This window comes from Carcharodon carcharias, chromosome 13, assembly GCF_017639515.1.
Source record: "Carcharodon carcharias isolate sCarCar2 chromosome 13, sCarCar2.pri, whole genome shotgun sequence".
NCBI classification, from domain to species: Eukaryota; Metazoa; Chordata; class Chondrichthyes; order Lamniformes; family Lamnidae; genus Carcharodon; species Carcharodon carcharias.
The window spans coordinates 44,959,380-44,985,071 of record NC_054479.1 but is presented as its reverse complement, the minus strand read 5'-3'; the positions used below and the strand labels follow the sequence as shown (position 1 = coordinate 44,985,071).

Below are 25,692 nucleotides of genomic sequence, written 5' to 3'. Positions count from 1 at the left end.
GCTCAGGTTCACAGTCAATTAATTACTTTTGAAGTGTAATTGCCATTGTTGGTGTCAGCCTTGGCTCAATGGTAGCAATTCTACATGGAAGACCATGGGTTAAAGTCCTGCTCCAGAGACTTGGCACGCTAAATCTAGGTGCACACTGTAATGCTGTACTGAGGGAGTGTCACACTGTCAAAGGTCCTGTCTTTTAGATGAGATACTGAACTGAAGCCCCATCTGTCCTCTTAGCTACATGCAAAATATTCCATTGCAGCATTTGAAGAGGACTGGGAGTGTTTTCCCCAATGTCCTGGCCAATATTTATCCATCAATCAATATTGTTAAAAAAAGACTGAACTGGTCATTGTCATATTTCTGTTTGTGGATCCGTGCCATGCACAAAATTGAAGCCACAATTCCTGCACTCCAACCTTCAAATAATGCAATAGCATCTTTTATACCTCCCTAACCACAATGCCTTGCTACAACATCCCTTCCAAAGATGATCTTTCACAAACAATCCTCAGTACTGGATCAAATCTACTTATTTCATCCATCTCTATGTCTTGCATCTAGCCTCCACGCATTCTAGAATCGCAGGATAGTTACAGCACAGAAGGAGGCCACTTTGTTGTGCCCATACTGTTCTCTGTAAGAGCAATTTAGCTAGTCCCACTCCCTGCAGCCCTGCAAGTTTTTCTTTTCAGGTGCTTATCCCGATCCCTTTTGAAAGACATGATTGAACCTGTCTCCACCACATTCTCAGGCTGTGCATGCCAGATCCTAATCATTCACTGCATTAAAATATTTTTCCTCATATCACTGTTGGTTCTTTTGCAAATATCTTAAATCAGTGTCCTCTGCTTCCTTTCTGCCACTGCGAATAGTTCTTCTACTTATTTTGAACATCTCTATTAATCTCGTCTAAACCTTTTCTTCTCTAATGTGAACCCCAGCCCCTCCAAACTATCCATGTAACTGAAGACCCTTATCCCTGGAACTATTCTTCTAAATATTTTCTGCATCCTCTCTAAAGCCTTCACATCCTTCCGAAAGTGTGGTGAGCAGAATTGGACACAATACTGCAGCTGAGGCTGAACCAGTGTTTTATAAATGTTCATCATAACTTCCTTGCTTTTGTACTCCATGCAACTATTTATAAAGTCCAGGATAGGTATCCCTTTTTGATCACTTTTTCAGCTTGCACTGCTACCTTCAATGATTAACAAAGAAAACATAGAAAATAAGAGTAGGCCATTCAGCCCTTCAAGCCTGCTCTGCCATTCATTATGATCATGGCTGATCATCCAACTCAATAGCCTGCTCCCGCTTTCTCCTCATACCCTTTGATCCCTTTCGCCCCAAGAGCTATATCTAACTCCTTCTTGAAAACATACAATGTTTTGGCCTCAACTACTTTCTGTGGTAGTGAATTCCACAGGCTCACCACTCTCTGGGTGAAGAAATTACTCCTCATCTCAGTCCTAAATGGTCTACCCCAAATCCTCAGACTGTGACCCCTGGTTCTGGACTCCCCCACTATCGGGAACATCCTTCCTGCATCTGCCCTGTCTAGTCCTGTTAGAATTTTATAGGTTTCTATGAGATTCCCTCCTCATTCTTTGGAACTCCAGCAAATATAATCCTAACCGACTCAATCTCTCCTCATATGTCAGTCCCAGAAATCAGTCTGGTAAACCTTCGCTGCACTCCCTCTATAGAAAGAACACCCTTCCTCAGAAAAGGAGACCAAAACTGCACACAATATTCCAGGTGTGGTCTCGCCAAGGTCCAGTATAATTGCAGCAACATCCCTGCTGCTGTACTAGAATCCTCTCGTTATGAAGGCCAACATACCAATTGCCTTCTTTACTGCCTGCTGCACCTGCATGCTTACCTTCAGTGACTGGTGTACGAGGACACCCAAGTCTCTTTGCACATTCCCCTCTCTCAATTTATAGCTATTCAGATAATAATCTGCCGTCCTGTTTTTGCTACCAAAGTGGATAACCTCACATTTACCCACATTATATTGCACCTGCCTTGCATTTGCCTACTCACCCAGCTTGTCCAAATCACACTGAAGCATCTCTGCATCCTCCTCACAGCTCGCCCTCCCACCCAGCTTTATGTCATCTGCAAATTTGGAGATATTACATTTAGTTCCCTCATCTAAATCATTAATATATATTGTGAATAGTTGGGGTCCCAGCACTGATCCCTGCGGTACCCCATTAGTCATTGCCTGCTATTCGGAAAAAGACCCGTTTATTCCGACTCTTTGTTTCCTGTCTGCCATCCAGTTTTCTATCCATCTCAATACATTACCCCCAGTCCCATGCGCTTTAACTTTACACACTAATCTCTTATGTGGGACTTTGTTGAAAGCCTTCTGAAAGTCCAAATAAACCACAGCCACTGCCTCCCTCTCATCACTCTACTAGTTACAATCTCAAAAAATTCCAGTAGATCTGTCAAGCACAATTTCCCTTTCATAAACCCACTGTTTTCCAAGTGCTCAGCTATTAAATCTTTTATAATGGACTCTAGAATTATCCAAAACAAAAACAGAATTACCTGGAAAAACTCAGCAGGTCTGGCAGCATCGGCGGACCTGCTGAGTTTTTCCAGGTAATTCTGTTTTTGTTTTGGATTTCCAGCATCCGCAGTTTTTTTGTTTTTATCTAGACTTATCCACACTACTGATGTCAGGCTGACTGGTCTATAATTCCTTGTTTTCTCTTTACCTTCCTTTTTAAATAGTGGGGTTACATTAGCTACCCTCCAATCTGTAGAAACTGTTCCAGTGTCTATAGATATCGGAAGATGACCACCAATGCATCCACTATTTCTAGGGCCACTTCCTTAAGTACTCTGGGATGTAGATTATCAGGCCCTGGAGATTTATCGGCCTTCAATCCCATCAATTTCCCCAACACCATTTCCCTACTAACACTGATTTCTTTCAGTTCCTCCCTCTCACTAAACCCTGTATTCCCCAACATTTCTGGTATGTTATTTGTGTTCTCCTTTGTGAAGACAGAACGAAAATATGTATTTAGTTGGCCAGCCATTTCTTTGTTCCCCATTATAAATTCCCCTGTTTCAGACTGTAAGGGACCTTACATTTGTATTCACCAATCTTTTTCTCTTCACATACCTATAGAAACTTTTACAGTTATTTTTTTATGTTCCCTGCAAGCTTACTCTTGTACTCTATTTTCCCCTTCTTAATCAATCCCTTGGCCCTCCTTTGCTGAATTCTAAAGTGCTCCCAATCCTCAAGTCTGTTGTTTTTTCTGGCCAATTTGTATGCCTCTTTCTTGGATCTAATACTATCTCTAATTTCCCTTGTAAGCCAGAGTTTGGCCACCTTTCCTGTTTTACTTCTATGCCAGACAGGAATAAACAATTGTTGCAGTTCACCCATGCGGTCTTTCAATGTTTGCCATTGCCTATCCACCATCATCCCTTTAAGTAATGTTTCCCAATCCATCATAGCCAACACGCACCTCATACCATCGTACTTTCCTTTATTAAGATTCAGGACACTAGTCTCAGAATTAATTATGTCATTCTCCATCTTGATGAAGAATTCTACCATATTATGGTCACTCATCCCCAAGGGACCTCGCACAACTAGATTGCCAATTATTCCTTTCTCATTACACAATACCCAGTCTAGGATGGCCTGTTCCCTAGTTCATTCCTCAAAGTATTGGTCCAGAAAACCATCCTGTATACACTCCAGGAATTCCTCCTCGACAGTAGTTACTAATTTGATTTGCTCAATCTATATGCAAATTAAAGTCACCCATAATTACAGATGTTCTTTTATTGCATACATCTCTAATTTCTTCTTTAATGCCATTCCCAACATCACTGCAGTTTAGGGGTCTGTATACAACCCCCACTAACGTTTTTTGCCCCTTAGTGTTTCTCAGCTCTACCCATACAGATTCCACTTCATCGGAGCTAATATCTTTCCTCACTATTGCATTAATTTCCTCTTTAACCAGCAATGTAACTCCAACGCCTTTTCCTTTTTGACTGTGCTTCCTAAATACTGAATACCCCTGGTCACCCTGCAGTCATATCCCCGTAATCCTGACTATGTCATACCTGTTTACATCTATTTGCGCGGTTAATTCATCCACTTTATTGCGAATGCTCCTCGCGTTAAGGCATAAAGCCTTAAGGCTTGTCTTTTTAACATTTCTTGTCCCATTCCCACTATTTTTCACTGAGGCCCTGTTTGATTATTGCCCTTGATTTCGCTGCTTATAACTTTTCTTATTCCCCTTTCTGTCTTTTGTTCTTGTCCTTGATTCCCCCTCCTCTGACTCCTTGCATAGGTTCCCATCCCCCTACCATTTTAGTTTAAACCCTCCCCAACCACTCTAGTAAATATTCCCCCTAGGACATTAGTCTTGGTCCTGACCAGGTGTTACTGCCCAGTTTATACTGGTCCCACCTCCCCCAGAACCAGTCCCAATGTCCCAGGAATCTGAAACCCTCCCCCTCACACCATCTCTTCAGCCGTGTATTCATCTGGTATATCCTACTATTTCTACTCTGACTAGCAGGTGGCACTGGTAGTAATCCTGAGATCGCTACCTTTGAGGTCCTACTTTTCAACTTACTTCCTAAGTCCCTAAATTCTGCTTTTAGGACCTCATCCCTTTTTTTAACTATGTTGTTTATACCAATGTGTACTACGATCACTGGCTGTTCACCCTCCCCTTTCAGAATGTCTTGTAGCTGCTCTGAGACATCCTTGACCCTAGCACCAGGGAGGCAACATACCATCCTGGAGTCTCGTTTGAGGCCACAGAAACTCCTACCTATTCTCCTAACAATTGAATCCCCTATAACTGTTGCATTCCCACACTTTTTACTCCTCTCCTGTGCAGCAGAGCCAACCATGGTGCAATGAATTTGGCTGTTGCTGCTTTCGCCTGAGAAGCCATTCTCCTCAACAGTATCCAAAGCAGTATATCTGTTTTGCAGATTAGTGCACACATACACCACCAGGTCTCTCTGTTAATGCGCCCCTTTAGAATTGTACCTTTAGGAATATTGCCTCGCCTTGTTCTTCCTGTCAAAATGTATCTCTTCATACTTCTCTGTATTAAATTTCACCCACCATGTGTCCTGCTATTCCTCTAGTCTGTCTACATCCTCTTGAAGTCTATTATTATCTTCCCCATAGTTCACAAACTTCCAATTTTGTGTCATCTGCAAATTTTGAAATTGGACCTGTGCGGCCAAGTCTAAGTCATTAATTTATATCAAGAAGAGCAGTTGCCCTAGTACTGGTCCCTTGGGAACCCCACTGCATTACTAGGTAACTTCCTTCAGTCTGAAAAACAACTGTTCACCACTATTCTCGGTTTCCTGTCATTCTGTCAATTTTGTATCTATGCTGCCACTGCCCCTTTTATTTCATTTACTTTGCTGGCAAGCCTGTTATAAAACATGTTATAAAACACCTTGAAAGTCAACGTATGTATACCTTAACAACCACATTACCCTCATCTCCTCACTAGTAGCTCATCTTAGCACAAAGCCTTAACTTGAGGTCACACATGCACTGAATAGCTAAAGTATAATTTTCATATAATACCAACAAAACACAACTGAACAGATGCCCAAAGTAGCAAGTAGCAGTTTATTCTTTTCATATCTTCTCAAGCTTCTTGGAGAATCTGGTGACGTCCTGGAAAGATTTGCAGGCTGATTAACACACTGACAGGGCACAGTGTGAAGGTTTCCTCCATGGCCAAAACCATCTTTATACTGTCCAACAGGATCATTAGTCCTATGTCTTTTGGGATCCCATAATGCATGGAATGAACAATGGAGGATGGAGGTCCCATTGAACTTAAGAATCTTGCTGGGTGCCAATACAAAATTCTGAGCCAGAGCTCCAGTCATACTGGGACTGCCTGGGACAGAATTCACTACAAAACAAGGATCAGCAGGGTGTATGTAGGGCCGTGAAAAAGGTGCATGGTTACCAATAAAACAATTAATAAAAATATTGGAAATAGCTTCATCTGCTATTGGGATTTGTTAGTAAGCTGAAGATGGAATCAGAAAAATCTAACATAAGGAAATCTTACTTGAAAATTGAATAGTTCACAATAATAATATGAAATTCACCTATACATCTGATTTTGTGCATTCAAAAGACTGGTACTTGTAGTTTGCTGCTTCCTCAGGTCCGCAATGAAGAGCAATGAACCAAGTAGCAGACAATTAGAGTGTATCAGCATCATTCTGTCATTCCAGTGGACTGCCATTCCCAGAATGCAACTTAAAATGGCATCTTTCCTTGACCCTTGCAATATTTACAAACACAAAGTAATAGTTGCTGTGTAAGTGGCAAATGTTGATGTCAATCAAAAAATGATGGCAGATGGACTTCATTGCGGTAAAGTATGAGGGCATTTGCTCTGCACCTAAGAAAGATCGATCAGAATATTTTCTACATGGTGAGAAGCTTGGAACTGTGGAAGAGAAGAGAAATTTAGGGGTACAAGTACAGAAATCACTAACAGCCAGTCCAGTTCAAAATTTTCAAATCCCAGTAAAAATCAGTAATACTGGCACCAGTAATACTGGAGCTCCATTTTAAGGTATACAAGACCAATTCAAATGAGTTTTACTGATACCCTTCATTTCCAAGTTTTACTGGTTTTTCCTTTTGGTTGCGTATAAAAACTAATTTGAAAGGCTAACGGAATGCTGGCCTTTATCTCAAGGAGGCTGGAATACAAAGAGAGGCAGTTATGTTTCAGTTACACAAAGATCTGGTTAGACACCATTTACAAATAAACGAACATATGAATTAGGAGCAGGAGCAGGAGGAGGTCACTCAGCCCCTCGAGCCTGCTGCGCCATTTATTAAGATCATGGCTGATCTGATTGTAACCTCAACTCCACATTCCTGCTTATCCCTTTGCTTATCAAGAATCTATCTACCTTTGCCTTAAAAATATTCAAAGACTCTGCCTCCACCAGCTTTTGAGGAAGAGAGTTCCAAAGGCTCATGAGCCTCTGAGAGAAAAAAATTCTCCTCATCTCTGTCTTAAATGGGTGACCCCTTATTTTTAAACAGTGACCCCTAGTTCTAGATTTTCCCACAAGAGGAAACATCCTTTCCACATCCACCCTGTCAAGAGTCCTCAGGATCTTATTTGTTTCAATCAAGTTGCCTTTTTGTCTTCTAAACTCCAACGGATACAAGCCTAGCCTGTCCAACTTCCCCTCATAAGACAAACCGCACACTCCAGGTATTAGTCTAGTAGACCTCCTCTGAACTGATACCAATGCATTTACATCCTTCCTTAAATAAGGTGACCAATACTGTACATAGTACTCCAGGTGTGGTCTCACCAATGCCCTGTATAACCGAAGCATAACCTCCCTACTTTTGTGTTCAATTCCCCCATGCAATAAACAATAGCATTCTGTTAGCTTTGCTAATTACTTGCTGTAGCTGCATACTAATGTTTTGTGATTCGTGCAACCAGAACACCCAGATCCCTCTGCATATCAGAGCTCTGCAATCTCTCATCATTGTGATAATATGCTTCTTTTTTATTCTTCCTGGACAATTTCACATTTTCCCACATTATGCTCCATTTGCCAGATCTGCCCACTCACTTAACCTACCCATATCCCCATGTAGCCTCCTCATGTTCTCTTCACCACTTACTTTCCTACCTACCTTTTTGTCATCAGCAAATTTAGCAACCATATCTTTGGTCCCTTTGTCCAAGTCATTTATATAAATTGAAAGAAGTTGAGGCCCCAGCACTGATCCCTGTGGCACACCACTCATTACATCTTGCCAACCAGAAAATGACTTATTATTTTACCTACTCTGTTTCCTCTTAGCTAGCCAATCTTCTATCCATGCCAATATGTTCCCCACTACACCATTAACTTTTATTTTCCACAATAACCCTTTTGTTGCACCTTATCAAATCTGGAAATCTAAGTACAGTACATCCACCACTTCCCCTTCATCCACACAGCACATGTTACTTCTTCAAAGAATTTCAATAAATTGATTAAACATGATTTCCGTCTCACAAAACCATGTTGACTGTGCCTGATTACCTTGAATTTTTCTAAGTGTCTTGCTATACAGTCTTTAATAATAGCTTCTAACATTTTCTAACATTTGGAGTACCGCATTCAGTTCTGGGCAACACACTTCAGGAAGAATATATTGAACTTGGAGCGGCTGCAGCACAGATTCACCAGATTACCTGGGCTAAAAGAGTTAAATGAGGAGAAATTATATTTCTCCGAGTACAAAGAAGGCGTCTCATTCGGGGTTCTGCAAGTAGTCCACTAAGTCGGCACTTTTCAAGAATAAACCCTTTTTTAAAAAATCCATTCTACAAGCAGAGCTAACAAGAAACAGGGTGATCATGACCAATGCCACTGGTGCCCCATTTATTACTAAGAATGAGACCTCAAAGTTAGCTATATGTATATGTAGCTATATGTAGCTATAGCTATGTCCAAATAAAAGGTTTAATTTAGGGCACCAATGCGAGTCTAGGCCAATGTGCTACCACTAAACCTGTTAGGGACAGTTGGCAATGGGTTCTTTAAACAGCAAGTTGTGCAGTGCCGCTCTTTTGCCATCAGATTTAAAACTGGTAGGTGGATCAGCAGCTCAGTGGAGTTTGATGTTTGTTTTGTGAGCTGAACAAGGCAAAGTATGTTGGTGCATGTTCGGCTGACTTCACCAATTGCTCTTCATTCACCGATTGCTGCTTGTCCATGGCAGTTCTTTACAGAGCTGAGCACATCATGCGTGGCCGATCAAACAGCTGCTGATGCTGCCAACTCACAGCCCTGGGCTCGAGTTTCATGGACATCAGTCGTATGAGTTTCGGTGGCCATGAAAGTTGACTTGTTTGGGAAGTGTACCTGAAGATTAAGTACACATCATGTAATGGCAACCCATCTAATTTCCTGTAGTAAGATCTTGCTATGTTGGCGTTTGCCACATGACAAGAGCCACTCAAAAAAGAAAAGCTGTGTTGTGCTAAGGGGAGGACTGCGGAATTTCTATAATTTAGCTGGAAGTCTTTTTTCTACATCTAGAAAATTAAGGGGTGGTCTGATTGAGGTGTATAAGATGATTTTTTTTTGAAAGATATACTTTATTCATAAAATATCTGGAAGAACATTGCAAAACATTTCAAAATCGCCATCACAAAAAGTACAGTCAGATTCAACTTTTACGCATGGATCACGAGGTGCATCAATACAATCAATGAATATTACAATCATTTCAATATGGTCTTTACAATCAGACAATGGTATTGGAGTTATTAACATACATCATGTTGTACTCTGAGGTGCTTCAATACAATTATAATACAATTGGTATTCAATACATACATTCGTTGTGAGCTGTACAGCCCGAGGGGTCTACACAATTCCCAGCCCCTCGGTGTACTATGGCTGAAAGGTCTTAGGCAGTGACCTTTCCACATTGCGCCTTTGCAGCAGCTGCCCCAAGCTTTAGTGCATCCCTCAGCCCGTAGTCCTAGACTTTGGAGTGTGCCAGTCTGCAACACTCGGTCGGGGACAACTCTTTGCGCTAGAAGACCAACAAGTATCGGGCAGACCAAAGACCGTCTTTCACCGAGTTGATGATCCTCCAGCTAGAGTTGATGTTTGTCTCGGTGTGTGTCCCTGGGAACAGCCTGTAGAGAACAGAGTCCTGTGTCACAGAACTGCTCGGGATGAACAGAAGCTACTGCATCTCTCTCCAGACCTTCTTTGCAAAGGCACAATCCACAAGGAGGTGAACAACGGTCTCGTCCCCACCACAGCCACCTCGAGGGCAACGTGCAGAGGGGGTGAGACTCCTGGCATGTTGGAAGGATCTGACAGGGAGGGCCTTTCTCACCACCAGCCAAGCTATATCTTGGTGCTTGTTGGAAAGTTCTGGCGATGACCGATGAGGCATTCTGCCAAATGACTTTGAGAGTCTGCTTCGGGAACCATCCCACAGGATCCACCATCTCCTTTTTCCTCAGGGCCTCGAAGAAGTTATGTGCCGACCACTGCCTGATGGACTTGTGGTCAAAGGTGTTTCTCTGCATAAATTTTTCGATGAGGGACAGGTGGTATGGCACGGTCCAACTGCTTGGACCGTTCCGCGGCAGCGTAGCCAGACCCATCCTTCGCAACACCGGGGACAGGTAGAACCTCAGCATGTAGTGACACTTGGTGTTTGCATACCGAGGGTCTACGCACAGCTTGATGCAGCTGCACACAAAGATGGCCATCAGGATGAGGGCGATGTTGGGCACGTTTTTGCCCCCCTTATCAAGAGGCTTGTACACCGCATTCCTGCAGGCACAAGCCATTATCGACCTCTGGATAAAGCGAACGATAGCTCGGGTGATCGCCATCGTGCAGGAGTCTGAAATGGGCCAGACCTGCGCCACGTACAGCAACAGCGAGAGTGCCTCACACCTGATGACCAGGTTCTTACCCGCAATGGAGAAAGAGTGTCGCTCCCACATGCCCAGTTTTCTTTGCACCATAGACACATTCTCCTTCCAGTTTCTAACACAAGCCCCGGTCCCTCTGAACCATATCCCGAGCACCTTCAGGCCGTCAGCCCTGACGGTGAAGGGGACAAATGATCGGTCAGCCCAGTTCCCAAAGAACCTAGCCTTGCTCTTGCCACGATTTACCTTGGCTCCCGAGGCCAGTTCAAACTGGTTGCAGGTGTGGATCAGACTGCGCACTGACAGCGGATCCGAGCAGAAGATGGCGACATCATCCATGTACGGGGAGGCTTTGACCTGAATGCCTCCACTGCCTGGGATCATCACTCCTCTTATGCCCAGATTCTTCCTGACAGACTCAGCAAAGGGCTCTATGCAACACACAAACAGGACAGGGGAGAAAGGCCAGCCCTGCCTGACTCCAGATTTAATATGAAAGCTATCTGATTCCGACCCATTGATTGAGACTGTGCTACTGATGTTAGTGTAGAGCAGTTGGATCCAATTGCGAATTCCCTCCCCAAACCCCATTTTGGAGAGCACATCCACCATGTAGGTGTGCGATTTCTGGCAAAGGCCTTCTCCTGATCCAGGCTGATGAGGTAGGTGTCCACACCCCTGTCCTGCGCATAGGCAATCATACCCCTGAGGAGCACAAGGCTGTCAGAGATCTTCCTGCCGGGCACAGCGCAGTCTGGTCAGGGTGGATCACCAATTCCGGAGCGGACTTGACCCGATTGGCGATGATCTTAGACAGAATCTTATAGTCCACATTCAACAGTGAAATAAGTCGTCAATTTCTAATTTCCTCCCTTTCCCCCTTGCGCTTGTAGATGAGGGTGATGATGCCTTTCCTCATGGATTCTGACATGCTGCAAGCCAGCAGCATACTCTCATACAGTTCTAGCAGGTCTGGGCCGATCCAGTCCCTATGATGATAAGATAGAGAGAAACAAAATACTTTGGTGAGGACTTTAGGGATGAGCTAAAATTAGAGCTAGGTTATTCAGTAGTGGTGTCCTTACACTTCTTCACACATAGGGTTGTCGAAATCTGGAAATTTCCTCTCCCAAAAAACTGTTGAAGCTCGGGGTCCATTGAAAATTTCAAAGCTGACATCAGTAAAGCTTTTCTCAGGCAAGGGTATTAAAGTTTTTGGAACTAAAGTGGGTAAATGGAATTTACATACAGATCAGCCATGATCCAATTGAATGTCAGAACAGGCTCAAGGGGCTGAATGGTCGACTCCTGTTCCTATATAAAAAAAATGGAGTGCTTTCAAGACACATTCCAATTTTTTGAATGGACAACAAAGCATTCTCAGAACACCAATCATCAAGGGAAGGGAGGAGATATCAAAAGCAGAGGTGAGGATGTAGTTGAGTAAATTAACAGTAGCAAAGGTATTGTATTGGAAGACCAAACAAAGAATTGGGCATTGAAATGCAAATTTGACAAGGAGCTTTGGAGGCGTGTGGCAGCAAGGAAGTGTGTTTTTCCCCCAGGGCAGCAGGTGAGAGTTGTGGATCTGGAGATGGTCTAACCAAGATTTTGTATGCTTCTAGCAAAGCTTCCTCCCATTTATGTTCTAGCTTTTGATTTATAAAGGCTACCAATCCTTACGCCTTTTTGATTTTTTTTTATATATGGCTACGACATTTTACTGATCTGTGTACATGGATACCTAAATCTCTTTGGTTCTCCATTGTTCCTACCTTTTCATCACTTAACTAATACTTGGATCCACCCTTTCCTGCTTCAAAATGGATGACCTCACACTTTAACTGCATTGAAATCCACCTGCCAATTTCACCCAGTTACTTAATCTAACAGAGAAACAAAGATAGATTTCTATGCAGATATGTGAGAAGGCTATAGATCATGTTGATTTTAAGTGAGATGTTCATGGGATAGGAGACCATGTTGTGGTGCTTGAATCATGAGTTGCGAAAGAAGTGAGGAGGAGACTAATGTGAGTTTCAGTGATAAGAGCTGTGCTGCCAGCAGAACATTTGGCCAAGGTAATTGTAGGAATATCTAACTAGGTGATTTTGGTGCGACGTTGACCCCCATTAAACCAGGTTTCTGCCAGATCCGGGAAAACATGATTCCTCCCATGGGGGCCTAATTTATGAGTGAGCAAATATTCCAAATGGCGGTGTGGAGCAAGGTATTAGTTGATGGTCCACTGACAGAGTCAACTTGACCTTGGGGGTGAGTGGGCTGGGGGAAGGGGATTGGGTTGTGCAAAGGAAAGGGTTAAATGAAAAAGTTAAGAAATGGGAAGAGGTTAATGACCATCAAGGGCAGATGGTCACTAAAATCAGTGGAAGAAATGTTGGGATGCCGGAACGTATTATCCAGTGCTTGTGGCAGGGAATATTATGAGAGGTATTGACAGATGGTCGCAGAAAAGAGGAAGGGTTACATACTGATGTTGAGTGGGTGCAGAAATTGAGAGGGACAATGGGCTGGATACGGGGGACCATGATTAAGGATAAAGTGGTGGAGAGAGCAGAGGATGAACAGGAATTGTGAAAAACTAAAGTAGGGGTGGCGTCAGAATTGGAGCAGCAGTCAATGTTTGCACATGAGAGGACACAAAGATCGCAAGGATCAGTGACAGAGTTCAACAAGACAAGGGAGAATCTTACAGGAGGATCTTGATATGAAGAGAAATCTAGCTCAGGTGCTCATCTTAAAAGCCAAGGTGAACTTTACACAAAAATATTTACGCTTGCTCCTCATGAAAGCTCCTTCAGCAAATTTGGTGCAGACATTAGATAAGAAGATGTAGCTTGGCTTCAAAACCCTTCAACATGTCAAATAGTCATTGTCTAAACTCACGTAATGTGTGCTGTGACATATTGCAAACTAAGGTGGAACAGTACCCAGCATTAGTCAGTGCCTTTAGATTGAAAAGAACAGAGAAAACCTCCCTTGTAAAATGATGTTTGACCACAGCAATTGTATTTACGTATTGCCATTTTATGATTTGGCCGATTGCTTCGTCAGGGCAAGTTTCTGGGTGTCAATGTTTTGGCCAACTGCAACAAGAAAGCAATGAAATAGTCACTTGATAACAGAACCCAGTTTCCAACACAAGGTGTAAAGGAGTGATTCATTTAACAATTATGATTGAGTTCTGAGTATTGAAGTGGTCTGTCCAAATCGAATACAAGTTAACTTCAGCAACCCCATTAACAGCCAAATAATTCATCTTACGGAAAAACAGAAAATCTTGCTGAAGCCCATTTCGGTTAACGTATGTAGCTGCATATAATGAAAAATTACATTTCAATGATCTGTCTGATACTTGGTTATTAACTGCTCATCTCACCAGACTTCTGCAGCGATTACATGTGTACCAAATGATTGCAGAGTAAGTTACTTAACTGCCAGAAGCTAGTTCATCTTCTCTATTGCAAACGTATAACCTCAATCAACACAGAAGTATGGAGGAATAAAAATGTAAAACAGAATTTGCAGTGTTCCTACTTTTTCAGCTTTGGTATAGCATTTATGTATTTTTCTTATAATACACTTGGGCTGGATTTTACAATTTTCAACAGGGTGAGGGAGGTGGAACAGAAAGTGACTGGTCCAGTTGTCCCATCCCCGCCATCAAGAGTCAGATGGCCAATTCACAGCCACCCGACAGGAAGGCAGCAAATTTGGGTGCAGAACCCTCCCCTTTGCACCTCTATCAGGAGTTTAGACCAGAGCGTCACATGGCAGAGGGATTATGCAATAAACAGAGCCAGTTACAGCTACAAATTTAAAGACCCGCTTTCTGAATAAGTCCTTTTTTTAATTGAAGGCTGAAACATGGTCAAAAAAATGAACTCAAAAATTATGCAGATGCTTTCACCTCCACCAGTAGAAGCTGATGGTACATGCAGCCATGGTCCCAGTGACAGGCCTTTTCTTCCCACCTTAGCCATTTCATTGTACCTGCTGTAAAACACTCCCAAACTTTTTCCCATCTTGACGCACGAAGATGCAGCAGGCAATGAAAAATTGTGAGTGGTTCTTTAGCACCTGCTCACTTTGCCGTAATTTATGAGAGAGTTATAATGATGTAGTATTGCCGACCAATATCATCTTGCTATGTTTTACAAACACATAGTGGGTGGTGATGGGGGAGGGGGTTGGAGAGGGAGGGTGGCCCACCTGATTTGCAGCCGTAAAATCCATCCCCATGTTTTTGCCATCTCCCCCCGCTGCAGTGGGAGTTTAATTCCTCAACTTTTCAAAGGCATTGTTTAGTTAATAGAGTACAGTCATACGGATGATGAACCCTCTCAGGCAACTTGCATAAATACTAATTATTAATGTGTGAACCTTAACATTGAGCATCAACGGGCTATTCAACTGAGGTGAGACATCCCAATTGAACCTGATTCAGTCCTCTGAACACACATTGCTAGCAGTCAAGGAGAGTGATAGGTAGAATGAGTGGAAACCAGGATCAATTTTTGGCTTCCCAACCAAGACCTATTGCCACTCAAGGCAAGATGAAGTAACTTAAGAAATTTAAGGTGTGTACTTCAGGTCTTTGTGGTTGGGCTCAGGTATGCAATGGGTAAACTTGCTGAACTGTTCTAGGGAGCTGGAAATTCCAGTTTATAAATCACAACAGGGACATATCATTTGTAGATTTAAAGATGATGGAAATTTGATTCATACTTATGCTACACTAGAGGCATTTTTGTTTGGCCATGATAAAAGCAAAATACTGTGGATACTGGAAAACTGAAATAAAAACAGAAAACGCTGGAAAAACTCAACAGGTCTGGCAGCATCTTTGGAGGGAGAAAAACAGAATTAATGTTTTGTATGACTCTTTCAGAGCTAAAGGGAAGAAGAAATGTGATGGATTTTATACTGTTTAAAAGGGGGTGGAGTAGCTGGAGCAAAATAGATGGTCAGAGATAGGCGGGAGCTCGGAGAGATTGACAAAGATGTCATGGACACAAGGCAAAGGGAGTGTTAATGGCAGCATTAAAGACTAAAGAAGGTGCCGATAGATACATTATGGTAAGATATCAGAATGTGTTATGAGCAGAACAAAAGTCAGCGCACCATGAAAGAACAACATAGGAACAAGTGACAGAAGGCCCTGTTGGGTGGTTGGGGTAAAAGGATAAGAATAAATAAATAAATTTAAAATGGATTAAAAAAAGGGTAAAGATGGAGGAGAGTGTTCATGGTCTGAAGTTGTTGAACTCAATGCTAAGCCCGGAAGGATGTAAAGTGCCTAATCGGAAGATGAGGTGTTGTTCCTCCAGTTTGTGTTGGGCTTCACTGGAACATTGCAGCAGGCCAAGGATGGATGTGTGGGCATGAGAGCAACGTGGTGTGTTGAAATGGCAAGCAACAGGATGGTTTGGGTCATGCTTGCATATTGACTGAAGGTGTTCTGCAAAGTGGTCACCCAGTCTGAGTTTAGTTTCCCCAATGTAGAAGAGACCTCATTGTGAGCAGCGAGTACAGTAGACCAAATTAAAGGAGATGCAAGTGAAGCATTGCTTCACCTGAAAAGGAGAGAGAGGGGCTTTGGGCAGTAAAGGGGCAGGTGTTGCACCTTCTGTGATTGCATGGGACAGTGCTTAGGAAGGGGATGAGGAGTTGGGAGTGATGGAGGAATGGACCAGGGTGTCGCAGAGGGAATGGCCCCCATGGAATGCTGCTGACAGGGGGCGGGGGGGTGGGGAGGAGTGGAGGAGGGGGGTTGTGGGTGGTGGTGAGGGGAAGGTGTTGACATCACATTGGAGTTAGTGGAAATTGGCGGAGGATGATCCTTTGAACAGGGAGGCTGGTGGGGTGAAAAGTGAGGACAAGGGAGAGGGAGGGGGTGAGGGCAGAGGTGCGGGAGATGGGTTTGACATGGTTGAGGGCCCTGTCAATCGCAGTGGGGGGGCAACTCTCTGTTAAGGAAAAAGGATGACACATCAAAAGCGCTATTTGTTTGGTCTCTTCCCCCTAGAATTCTCTTCTTCGTGTTTAAGTCACTTTATGGCCTTGCCCTTCTCTATCTCTGACCTCCTCCAGCCTTAAAATCTACTCCTAAACAATCTTTCCCACTCTGGCCTCTTGTGTATTTCTGTTCATTTTATCCCACCATTAGCAGTCATGCTTTCAGGGACTGAACACTATATCTCCTCTCTTAAACCCCCTCCACCTTGCCAACTTGCCTCTGACTCCTTCAAGGCTCTCCTCAAAAGTCCCTTCTTTGTCCAAAGTTTTGGTCACCTCTCCAAATATCATCATCTTTGGCTTGATGTCAATTTTTGTTCTGATACCTCTGAAGCTCCTTGGGATGTTTTTTCTACATTTATATAACCAATTTAATGCAAGTTGCTGTTAATGTTTTCCATGAGAAGTGCTGTACAAATCCAAGTTGTTATAGAAATGAATCTTTATTTTGCAGGAACTTAAAACACAAAATACCTTTAGTTTAATTAAAAAGAACAAGACTTCTAGGCTTTGCTACACAAATTGCAAAAAACATTTGTAAGAATTAAATACATTACACATTACTTTGCCCTCACGTATTCCTATTTGCATAAACAAGTCAATCTCTGAACAAAACCAAAATGCACAGTATCAATTTAACAAGTATACAGTGTTACAAAAGGGTTGCTCTTACAAAAAAAAAGTCCAATTACATTTGCTATACCAGAGAACGAAGTAGTAAGACACACAGCACATTCACTTAAAGTTTTTAAACTAATTTAGCTAACAAGCCAACAGATTAGATGCAAAACAGATACAGCAAACACTTTAAACATACCTTTCATAGTTAAATCCTGAGTACAAACTGTTGTACATTTTCAGCTAGCCTATATTCTGGTGTTTAAAGGCAGTTCAGAATGCTGTTTTGACATTTGTTCCAATATGCCCAGATATAGGCTATGCTTTATAGTAACATTAATATAAATGTTTCAAAATAGTACATTAGCTCAACCAGAGCTTGTTGGAAAGCACTTTCACAGCAGACTTCTCATTAACGTAGAAAATATTGCACAGAAGAAATCACATTTCTTCTGGTCCTAAAAGAACAAATCAATTAAAATGTTAAAGAAAACATTTGACATTGCACTGTTACAAGACTGCTTTGATATATGTAGAAAACTCAAATCACAAGCATAACATAACTAATGTTGATCCTATAAGTTCACAAGCTACAGCAGCTTTTGTACAAAGTGATTTTTCCTTCCTAAATCCTCCGTACCACAAATATATGTACTAAGGTGTATACTTGCAGGACTCTGCCAATGGGGAGACAGTGGCATAGAGGTAATGTCACTGGACTAGTAATCCAGAGGCCCAGGCCCTGGGTTCACCTGCATGAGTTCAAATCCCACCATGACTTTGGTAGAATTTAGATTCAATTAATAAAATTTGGAATTGAAAGTTAGTCTTAGTAGTCATAGAAACTGTGGGCAGAAGTGTGAAGGCGAGTGTCTGGTACTTCAAAACCAGACTGCTCCTGTCATGTGGGGCCTGTCAGCCTAGCCCAATGTTATCTTCAAAATACCCCACGACTATGATTATTTTATTTCCCATTGTATGGCACAGTAAAATCTCAATCTTGCCGAGCTCCTGCTCTACGGACTTTAGAGCATCACTCAGGTTTATCGCCCATTAACAGAAATGAAAAAAAAATTCAGTATTAATTAACACAATACCACAGAATTGAATTGCCTACCTTTAAACGTCTGATTCATTTCTTTCCTCATTTGGGAGCTGATTAGAAGTTGTTCGTGGGCCATCAGAAGCAACTGCAAGAGGAAATCAGACAGCATGTTATCCAAAGTTTTGTTGAACATAAGTCATGACATGCCTCACACTATGGGTGGAATCATCCCAGATTTGCACTAAGTCCGGTCGCGGGTGAGTAAAATGACATTTTACCCATTGGCTGCAAAGCTGGCTTTTCATGCCATTTGGCCCAAACCCACCACATCAATTATGCATGCCTGGGAAACACACAGTTTCCATGGTGGGCGGGCTTTCAATCGCCTGCCATGCCATCGACTCGCCACTTCATCATGCTGGGCACCATATTTAAAGTGAAGCCGCACACACACCTCTCAGTGCTTCCAGCCCATGACTACTATGAAGACGACTTGGCCCTAAAAGACAAAAAGACTGCAGCCAAGTTCAATGACGCGTCCCTTGAGTGCCTTTTGGATGCAGTGGAGGCTTGCCGTAATGTCTTCTGTCCCAGCTCTGGCTGCAGGATTGGCAGCAACATCACTAATTCAGATTGGGAGGCGGTGGCAGCGGTGGTCAGTGCCAACCCCTGCAAAAGAGGACAGCCACCCAGTGTTGCAAGAAGGTGAAAGATCTCCTCCATTCTGCCAGGGTAAGTCACTCTTCTCATCACTCTCAACTCTCACACTCTCAAACCCATCTCACATCCACAGGGCCGTCACTTACTGCCAGTTCAAGGGACATCACCATTCACTTTCTCTCACACACCTTCATTGTTCTCATCCTGTCCATAGGACCACTCACCACCCATGCTTACCAGGCTGGCATCTGGTCTGGCAGGCATTCTGCTTACACTTTCTCCATCTCTATTCGTGCAGGTCAAACTGGCCCACAACACGAGGGAGAGGTCACTTATTGTTGGAGGAATGCCTGAAATCAAAGGTCCTCACAGACTTTGAAAACAGGGCCCTCCAGCTGGCCGGTGAGGGTCTGGACCATTCCCGTGTTGACGGTGAGATCAGTGATGCTCTACCAAGTGAGGATGCAGCAGTACAACATCCATTAGGCAACTATGCTGTGAGTGATGTGTCCTGTTTCACAGGCCACTGCCATGCACTAATTATCCCTCCTTGTTTTCGCAGGCACATCTGCCAAACAGCCGACGTAGCCCAAGACCCAGGGCCTCCAATCAAGCCCCGAGGAAACCTCTGATGAGGAAGGCACCTTCTCTGATGTCCCATCACAGTGCTCACCCACATCCTCCATCAGCGCAGAGTCACACACTTCAGTGGTACCTAGCTTTAGAGTCGCATCGGATTCATAATCTGGTGAGCACATCGCACTTTCGATCCACCGCAGGCAGCGACAGGTTCTTCCTCGGTTTCTGGCACTCGGAGGATGCTGGAGGCCAGAAATTTGCTGAGTCTGAGTCAGACGACAAGCCTCTGGACTTGCAAAGGCAAACTCCAGAACATCAGGAAGGATGTCTGCTGCACTCCTCAGATTGCAAGGCATGTAGGAGGAATCCGTCCGCCATCCCTCAGGCTGAGGTGATAATAGCGTTGGCATACCAACGCTATTATGACACAGCCGATGATAAAAGCTGAGTTGCTCAAATCCCAGAGGGAAACTTGAAACAGCTATCATAACCTATTTTTGCAATTTGTATGTTTCCAGATGCAAGCTTTGAATTCAGTAGTAATAAGACCAGCAAGTCTCAAAGTTTTTATACAATTAAATTAAACATTTATTAATACAAGAAAAATTGTAAGTACATACATATATCTACAGAATTATTATAATAACTACAAAAATCCCCTAATTAATCTGACTCTCAGTTACATCTCCCTTTAAGGCAACAGCAAGTCTCATAGACTTAAAGAGACCTGGCACAGCACACCCTGGAAAATCGCATTCAAAATGAGTTTCTTTCAGCCCTGGGTCCTTGCAGACAGACTTGAGATTTACAGATTGGAGGCTTCTCACATTTGATTGATCTGAAAACGCCTCTGCCTTACACACAATCTCCTTTCTCCTTTATACATATCTTTCTCCTTGAATGTAAATTTTCCATTGTACCATTAGGCTTTAAATTTTACCTCTTCTAACAATAACATCCTTTCATCCCACCAATTTTATCAGTAAGCTGGAAAAAATAAACATATTGCATCCCTAGCTGGAGGTGCAAGATTTCACCCATTCTTTTGACTGCTTTATTTAAAAATGCAAATTGCCCCCTTAACACCTATGTTTCTAAACATCCCCATGTCTATCTAATTACCATTTCAAACCTGCTTCTTTTTATACATCAAAGCCTCTAGACCAGCTGGCTTTAGTCTAATTAAGACAAACACACAGACACAGACACCATTAAACTCTATTTTAAATAAATAATTTCCAATAACCTTATAGACTTTAATCTCTTCATGACAATGCACCAAGGCCAACACTGGTAGGATGGCAGCTGCCAAGGAGACCTTGGTGCAGGACGCCGCTCCTGCACTGCTGTGCGGGCTGAACTCCATTGCTGATGCCACTGTATGTGAGAGCGGTCTCACTCCAACTACCCCTTCACCTCAAGGAGTCACCCAGGGGCCCTTGGGCATCCATAGGAGGATCATTAGCAGGTGCACACTGCGGGGCCATCCACCAAGGTGACTCCAAGAGTGTCCAGCCCATCTGAATCCCCTCTTCCTGTGACCCCAGCAGCTCCAGCTCCACAGGCTCAGCAGGGTGCCACTGCCATACAGCAGGTCCCTGAAAGCAGGCCGAGTCCTCCAGCTCTCGGCTCTCCAGAGGACACCCGTCAAGGTCATCACTGACAGGGTGTAGCAGTCTGCCTCCACCTCCACTGTGGATAGCCAGGGAGCACCAAGATGTAGAGGCAGGGTTAGGAAGGTTAAGATGTAATTCTTTCAAGTCCAAACCAAAAAAACTAAATTAACAAAATCAGGGACAAAGTAAAAGCAGCCCCTTAAAAGGGAACAGCAAAAACAAAAGACAAAATGCAAAGGAAACTTACCAACATAAATCAAAATGTGATTAAAGGGGGTCTATAAAACACTCCAATCCCTGCGGTGCCCACCGAGCACGGAAGGCCTCGACAGTGCCGACGGACACTGCATGCTCCCTCTCCACGGACACCCGGATGCGGACAGAGCCATGGAAGAGGGCCAAACAGTTGGGCGGGAAGACCCCCTCGATCGCCCACTGCCTGGACCTGTTAATGGCCAACTTGGCCAGGCCCAGGAGCAGGTTCATAAGGAGGTCCTCCTCTCTCCCAAAGATTAAGATGTAACTCTTTTGGAGTTAAACAATTAAACTAAATTAACAAAATAAGGAATAAATCAAGCACAGCCCCTAATTCAGGTCAGCTGTAAAACTAAGGACAAAGTTTAAAGGAAACTTACAAACATTAAACCAAAATGTGATTAAAGGGGTCAATAAAACACCCCAGTCCCCGCGGTGCTCACTGAGCACGGAAGGCCTTGAGAGTGCTGGCTGACACCGCGTGCTCCCTCTCCAGGGACACCTGGCCGCGAACATAGCCGCGGAAGAGGGACAAACAATCGGGTGGGACTCCCCCCTCGATCGCCCGCTGCCTGGACCTGTTAATAGCCAACTTGGCCAGGCCCAGGAGCAGGTTCATGAGGAGGTCCTCCTCCTTCCGTAGATCAGGAGCGTGGGGTTTATGTGCAAACAAAACATTAATAAAAGGTTTTTTAAATAACTAAAAAGGGAGTGCAGCCTACCACACCCTATATAAGCATGGTCCATGGACTCCACAAGACCACAAAAAGGGCAAGTGTCCTGGGAGTCCGTGAACCAATACATTCTACGATTGTAGGGGACTGCTGCGTGCAACACCCTCCAACCCAGGTCCCCAATAAGGTTAAGATGTAACTCTTTTGAAGAATATGGGCATCACTGGCTAGGCCAGTGTTTATTGCCCATCCCTAAGGGCATTTAAGAGTCAACCACATTACTGTGAGTCTAGAGTCACATGTAGGCCAGACCAAGTAAGGACAACACAGATTTGCCAGACCAAGTAAGGACAACACAGATTTCTTTCCCTAAAGGACATTAGTGAATCAGGTGAATTTTTACAACAATCAGCAATGATTTTGTGGTCATCATCAGATATTTAATTCCAGAATTTTATTGAATTCAAATTTTACCATCTCTCATGATGGGATTTGAACCCAGGCTGCCAGAGAATTACCCTGGGTCTCTAGAATACTAGTCTACTAATAACACTACTATGCCACCATCAATAGTTTTGCACAGCCTGGTCACGAGTGTTAATCACTTGTACATAATGTTTACGATTGTCAATAAACTCCCAAGAGTGTCTCCATGTTCTGATGAGCAGTGTTTGTTTCACTCAGATGTGAAACCTTTCTGCACAAGATAAAAGGTGGGTGTCTCAGTCCAGGGCCTCTTCTGTGCTTTGTGCAGCCTTCAGACCAAAGTGAGGGTCCGGCCTCACACTCCTTGGACACATTACTGATGCCTGCACCTTGATAATGCTGGTCATTGCTTCCAGAATGTTGTGGGCAGGGGTCACAGAGTTCAGTCATTGTCTCGGTGTGCACTCAGCACCTTTAAAGGTGGGGCTGGGTCCTATCTTTACAGCATCTGTGATCAGTGAGGCTGTACTCCTGAAGAGCTATGGTGCTGAAGGCGGACAAAGGATCAGGTGCTTTTAAAGATTCATGGCTACATTATGACCCTGATCATAGAGTGCAAGTGAGTGGCCCTTGGCCAGACAGGAGTCAGATTTTCTCAGAGGCTACGTGAAGATCAATGGAGCATCCTCATTGCATGTCATCATCATCCTCCTGCAATCGAGCCATTTTTAGGGCCTCCACTGTGTCTCCATGACAGGAGCACTCTCACAGAGGGTATGTGCGCTGCCATAAGCCAGACTGGATTCAAATATTTATAGGTGTAATGTGAGGATGGTATGATGTCTCCTCACTGCACGCCATCATCATTCTCCACAAATATGGCAGCTATGAGGGCCTCCCGAGCCCACCTGCCTCGTTTGGCCTGAGCAAGGGCCTTGTTGCCATCATTGTCACCTTCGAGAACCCCCTCACCATCGACATCTTCCTCATCGAAGGAGACCTCCAGCTCCTGCATCTCCTCCACAGCCAGCTCCTCACGCCGTTGCAGCACCAAGTTGTAAGGGTGACACCTTCTGTGGACTATATTGCAGGGCACCACCAAACTGGTCCAGGCACCAGAACCTCAATTTCAGCATCCTGATGATTTGCTCCAAGGTGCGAATTGTAGCATGAGCCTCATTATACCATCACTCTTGCAGTCTGAGGTCGCTGCACAGGTATAAATCAGCCAACGCCTCTGTCGGTAGTCCTTGTCCCCGAGAAGCCATCCCTGCAGCCTCTGTGGGCCCTGGAAGACTCCAGGGATCTGTAACTGACTAAGAATGTAGATGTCATGCACACGCCCTGGAAACTGTGCACAGACCTGCAGAATGTGTTTCTGGTGGTCACACACCAGCTGACATTCAGTGAATGGAATGTCTTATGGTTGACATAGTTGACCGTGTGTTGCAACGGAGATCTGAGTACAATCGATGGCACTCTGCACCTATGGGAAAACCCAAGATCTGGGCAAATCCAATTGCTGTTGCATCCTGGTTTTCCTGATCCCAGGTGAAATGATGTGTGCCCTTGCAAAGATGGCATCTCTGAATCTCATGGATACATTTGTGGGTGGAGGCTTGTGATATCCCACAGAGGTCACCTGTGGAGCCCTGAAAGGAGCCACTGGCATAGAAATTGAGCGTCGTTCTCACTTTCACGGCCACTGGCAGCGGATGCCCTCCATGTCCCCGTGGCGCCGAATCCTGCAGTAGATGTTAGATGTGACCGACCAGTTCCCTAGACATGCACAGTCTACGGTGACACTGGTTCTTGGTCATCTGCAGAAATTAAAGGCGGTGTCTAGAGCCTGGGTCTAGCTAGGCACTGACCAGCAACAGCTCGATGATTCTTTGGCTGCGTGTGAGGGAGCCCCAGCTGCCCCTTCTTCCTCAGTTGCTCTCTTCTCCGTCATCTTCGCTCTCTGAATGCCACGGGGCATACAGCTAGTTCACCAGGCTCCATGATCCTGATGTATTCCGCCTGCAGGATGAAAGAGAGATGCGTGGGTTAGCATGGGTGTAATAAGAACCTCTCTTGGTTAAGTCTGAAGGCCCCTTAATGCATCCCAGAAAGTGCTGGCCACCACTTGGAGACCAGAGATTAGAGCTCTGCATGGCTGCCCGAGACCCATAAGACCATAAGACATAGGAGCAGAAATTAGGCCGTTCGGCCCATCGAATCTGCTCCGCCATTCAATCATGGCTGATAAGTTTCTCAACCCCATTCTCCAGCCTTATTCCCGTAACCTTCGATCCCCTTACCAATCAAGAACCTATCTATCTCGGTCTTAAATACATTCAATGACCTGGCCTCCACAGCCTTCTGTGGCAATGTATTCCAGAGATTCACCACTCTCTGGCTAAAGAAGTTTTTCCTCATCTCTGTTCTAAAAGGTCTTCCCTTTACTCTTAGGCTGTGCCCTCGGGTCCTAGTCTCTCCTACTAATGGAAACATCTTCCCCGTGTCCACTCTATCCAGGCCTTTCAGTATTCTGTAAGTTTCAATCAGATCCCGCCTCATCCTTCTAAACTCATCAAGTATTGACCCAGAGTCCTCAAACATTCCTCATATGTTAAGCCTTTCGTTCCTGGGATCATTCTCGTGAACCTCCTCTGGACCTCTCCAGGGCCAGCACATCCTTCCTGAGATACGGGGCCCAAAATTGCTCACAATATTCTAAATATGGTCTGACCAAAGCCTTATAAAGCCTCAGCAGCACATCCCTGCTTTTATATTCTAGTTCTCCCGAAATAAATGCCAACATTGCATTTGCCTTCCTAACTACCGACTCAACCTGCAAGTTAACCTTAACAGAATTCTGGACTAGGACTCCCAAGTCGCTTTGCACTCCAGATTTCTGAATTCTTTCCCCATTTAGAAAATAGTCCATGCCTCTATTCTTCCTACCAAAGTGCATGACCTCACACTTCCCCACGTTGTATTCCATCTGCCACTTCTTTGCCCATTCTCCTAACCTGTCCAAATCCTTCTGCAGCCTCCCATCCTCCTCAATATTACCTGTCCCTCGACCTATCTTTGTATCATCTGCAAACTTAGCCAGGATGCCCTCAGTTCCTTCATCTAGATCATTAATGTATAAAAAGTGAAAAGTGGTGGTCCCAACACTGACCCCTGCGGAACTCCACTAGTCACCAGCCGCCATCCTGAGAAGGACCCCCTTATTCCCACTCTGCCTCCTGCCAGATAGCCAATCTTCTATCCATGCTAGTACCTTGCTTCTAACACCATGGACCCCA

The 25,692-nt window shown here is 44.1% G+C and overlaps 1 protein-coding gene across 3 annotated transcripts in view; it reads right to left on the bottom strand.

Annotated features, from left to right (window-relative positions):
* Positions 1 to 16,947: 16,947 nt before the first annotated feature.
* vsig10 (V-set and immunoglobulin domain containing 10) overlaps positions 16,948 to 25,692 on the bottom strand; it is a 31,162-nt gene continuing 22,417 nt past the window's right edge. For 2 of the 3 annotated variants that reach the window (XM_041201987.1, XM_041201988.1), the window contains 2 exons: positions 18,256 to 18,328; positions 16,948 to 17,596 (listed from right to left, as the gene is read on the bottom strand). In XM_041201987.1, coding sequence (XP_041057921.1) covers positions 18,258 to 18,328 — 71 coding nt within the window. In that variant the 3' untranslated portion in view covers positions 16,948 to 17,596; positions 18,256 to 18,257. Of the gene's footprint in view, positions 17,597 to 18,255; positions 18,329 to 24,019; positions 24,416 to 25,692 lie in introns of those variants that run through there. The other variant, XM_041201989.1, reaches the window with a different exon arrangement.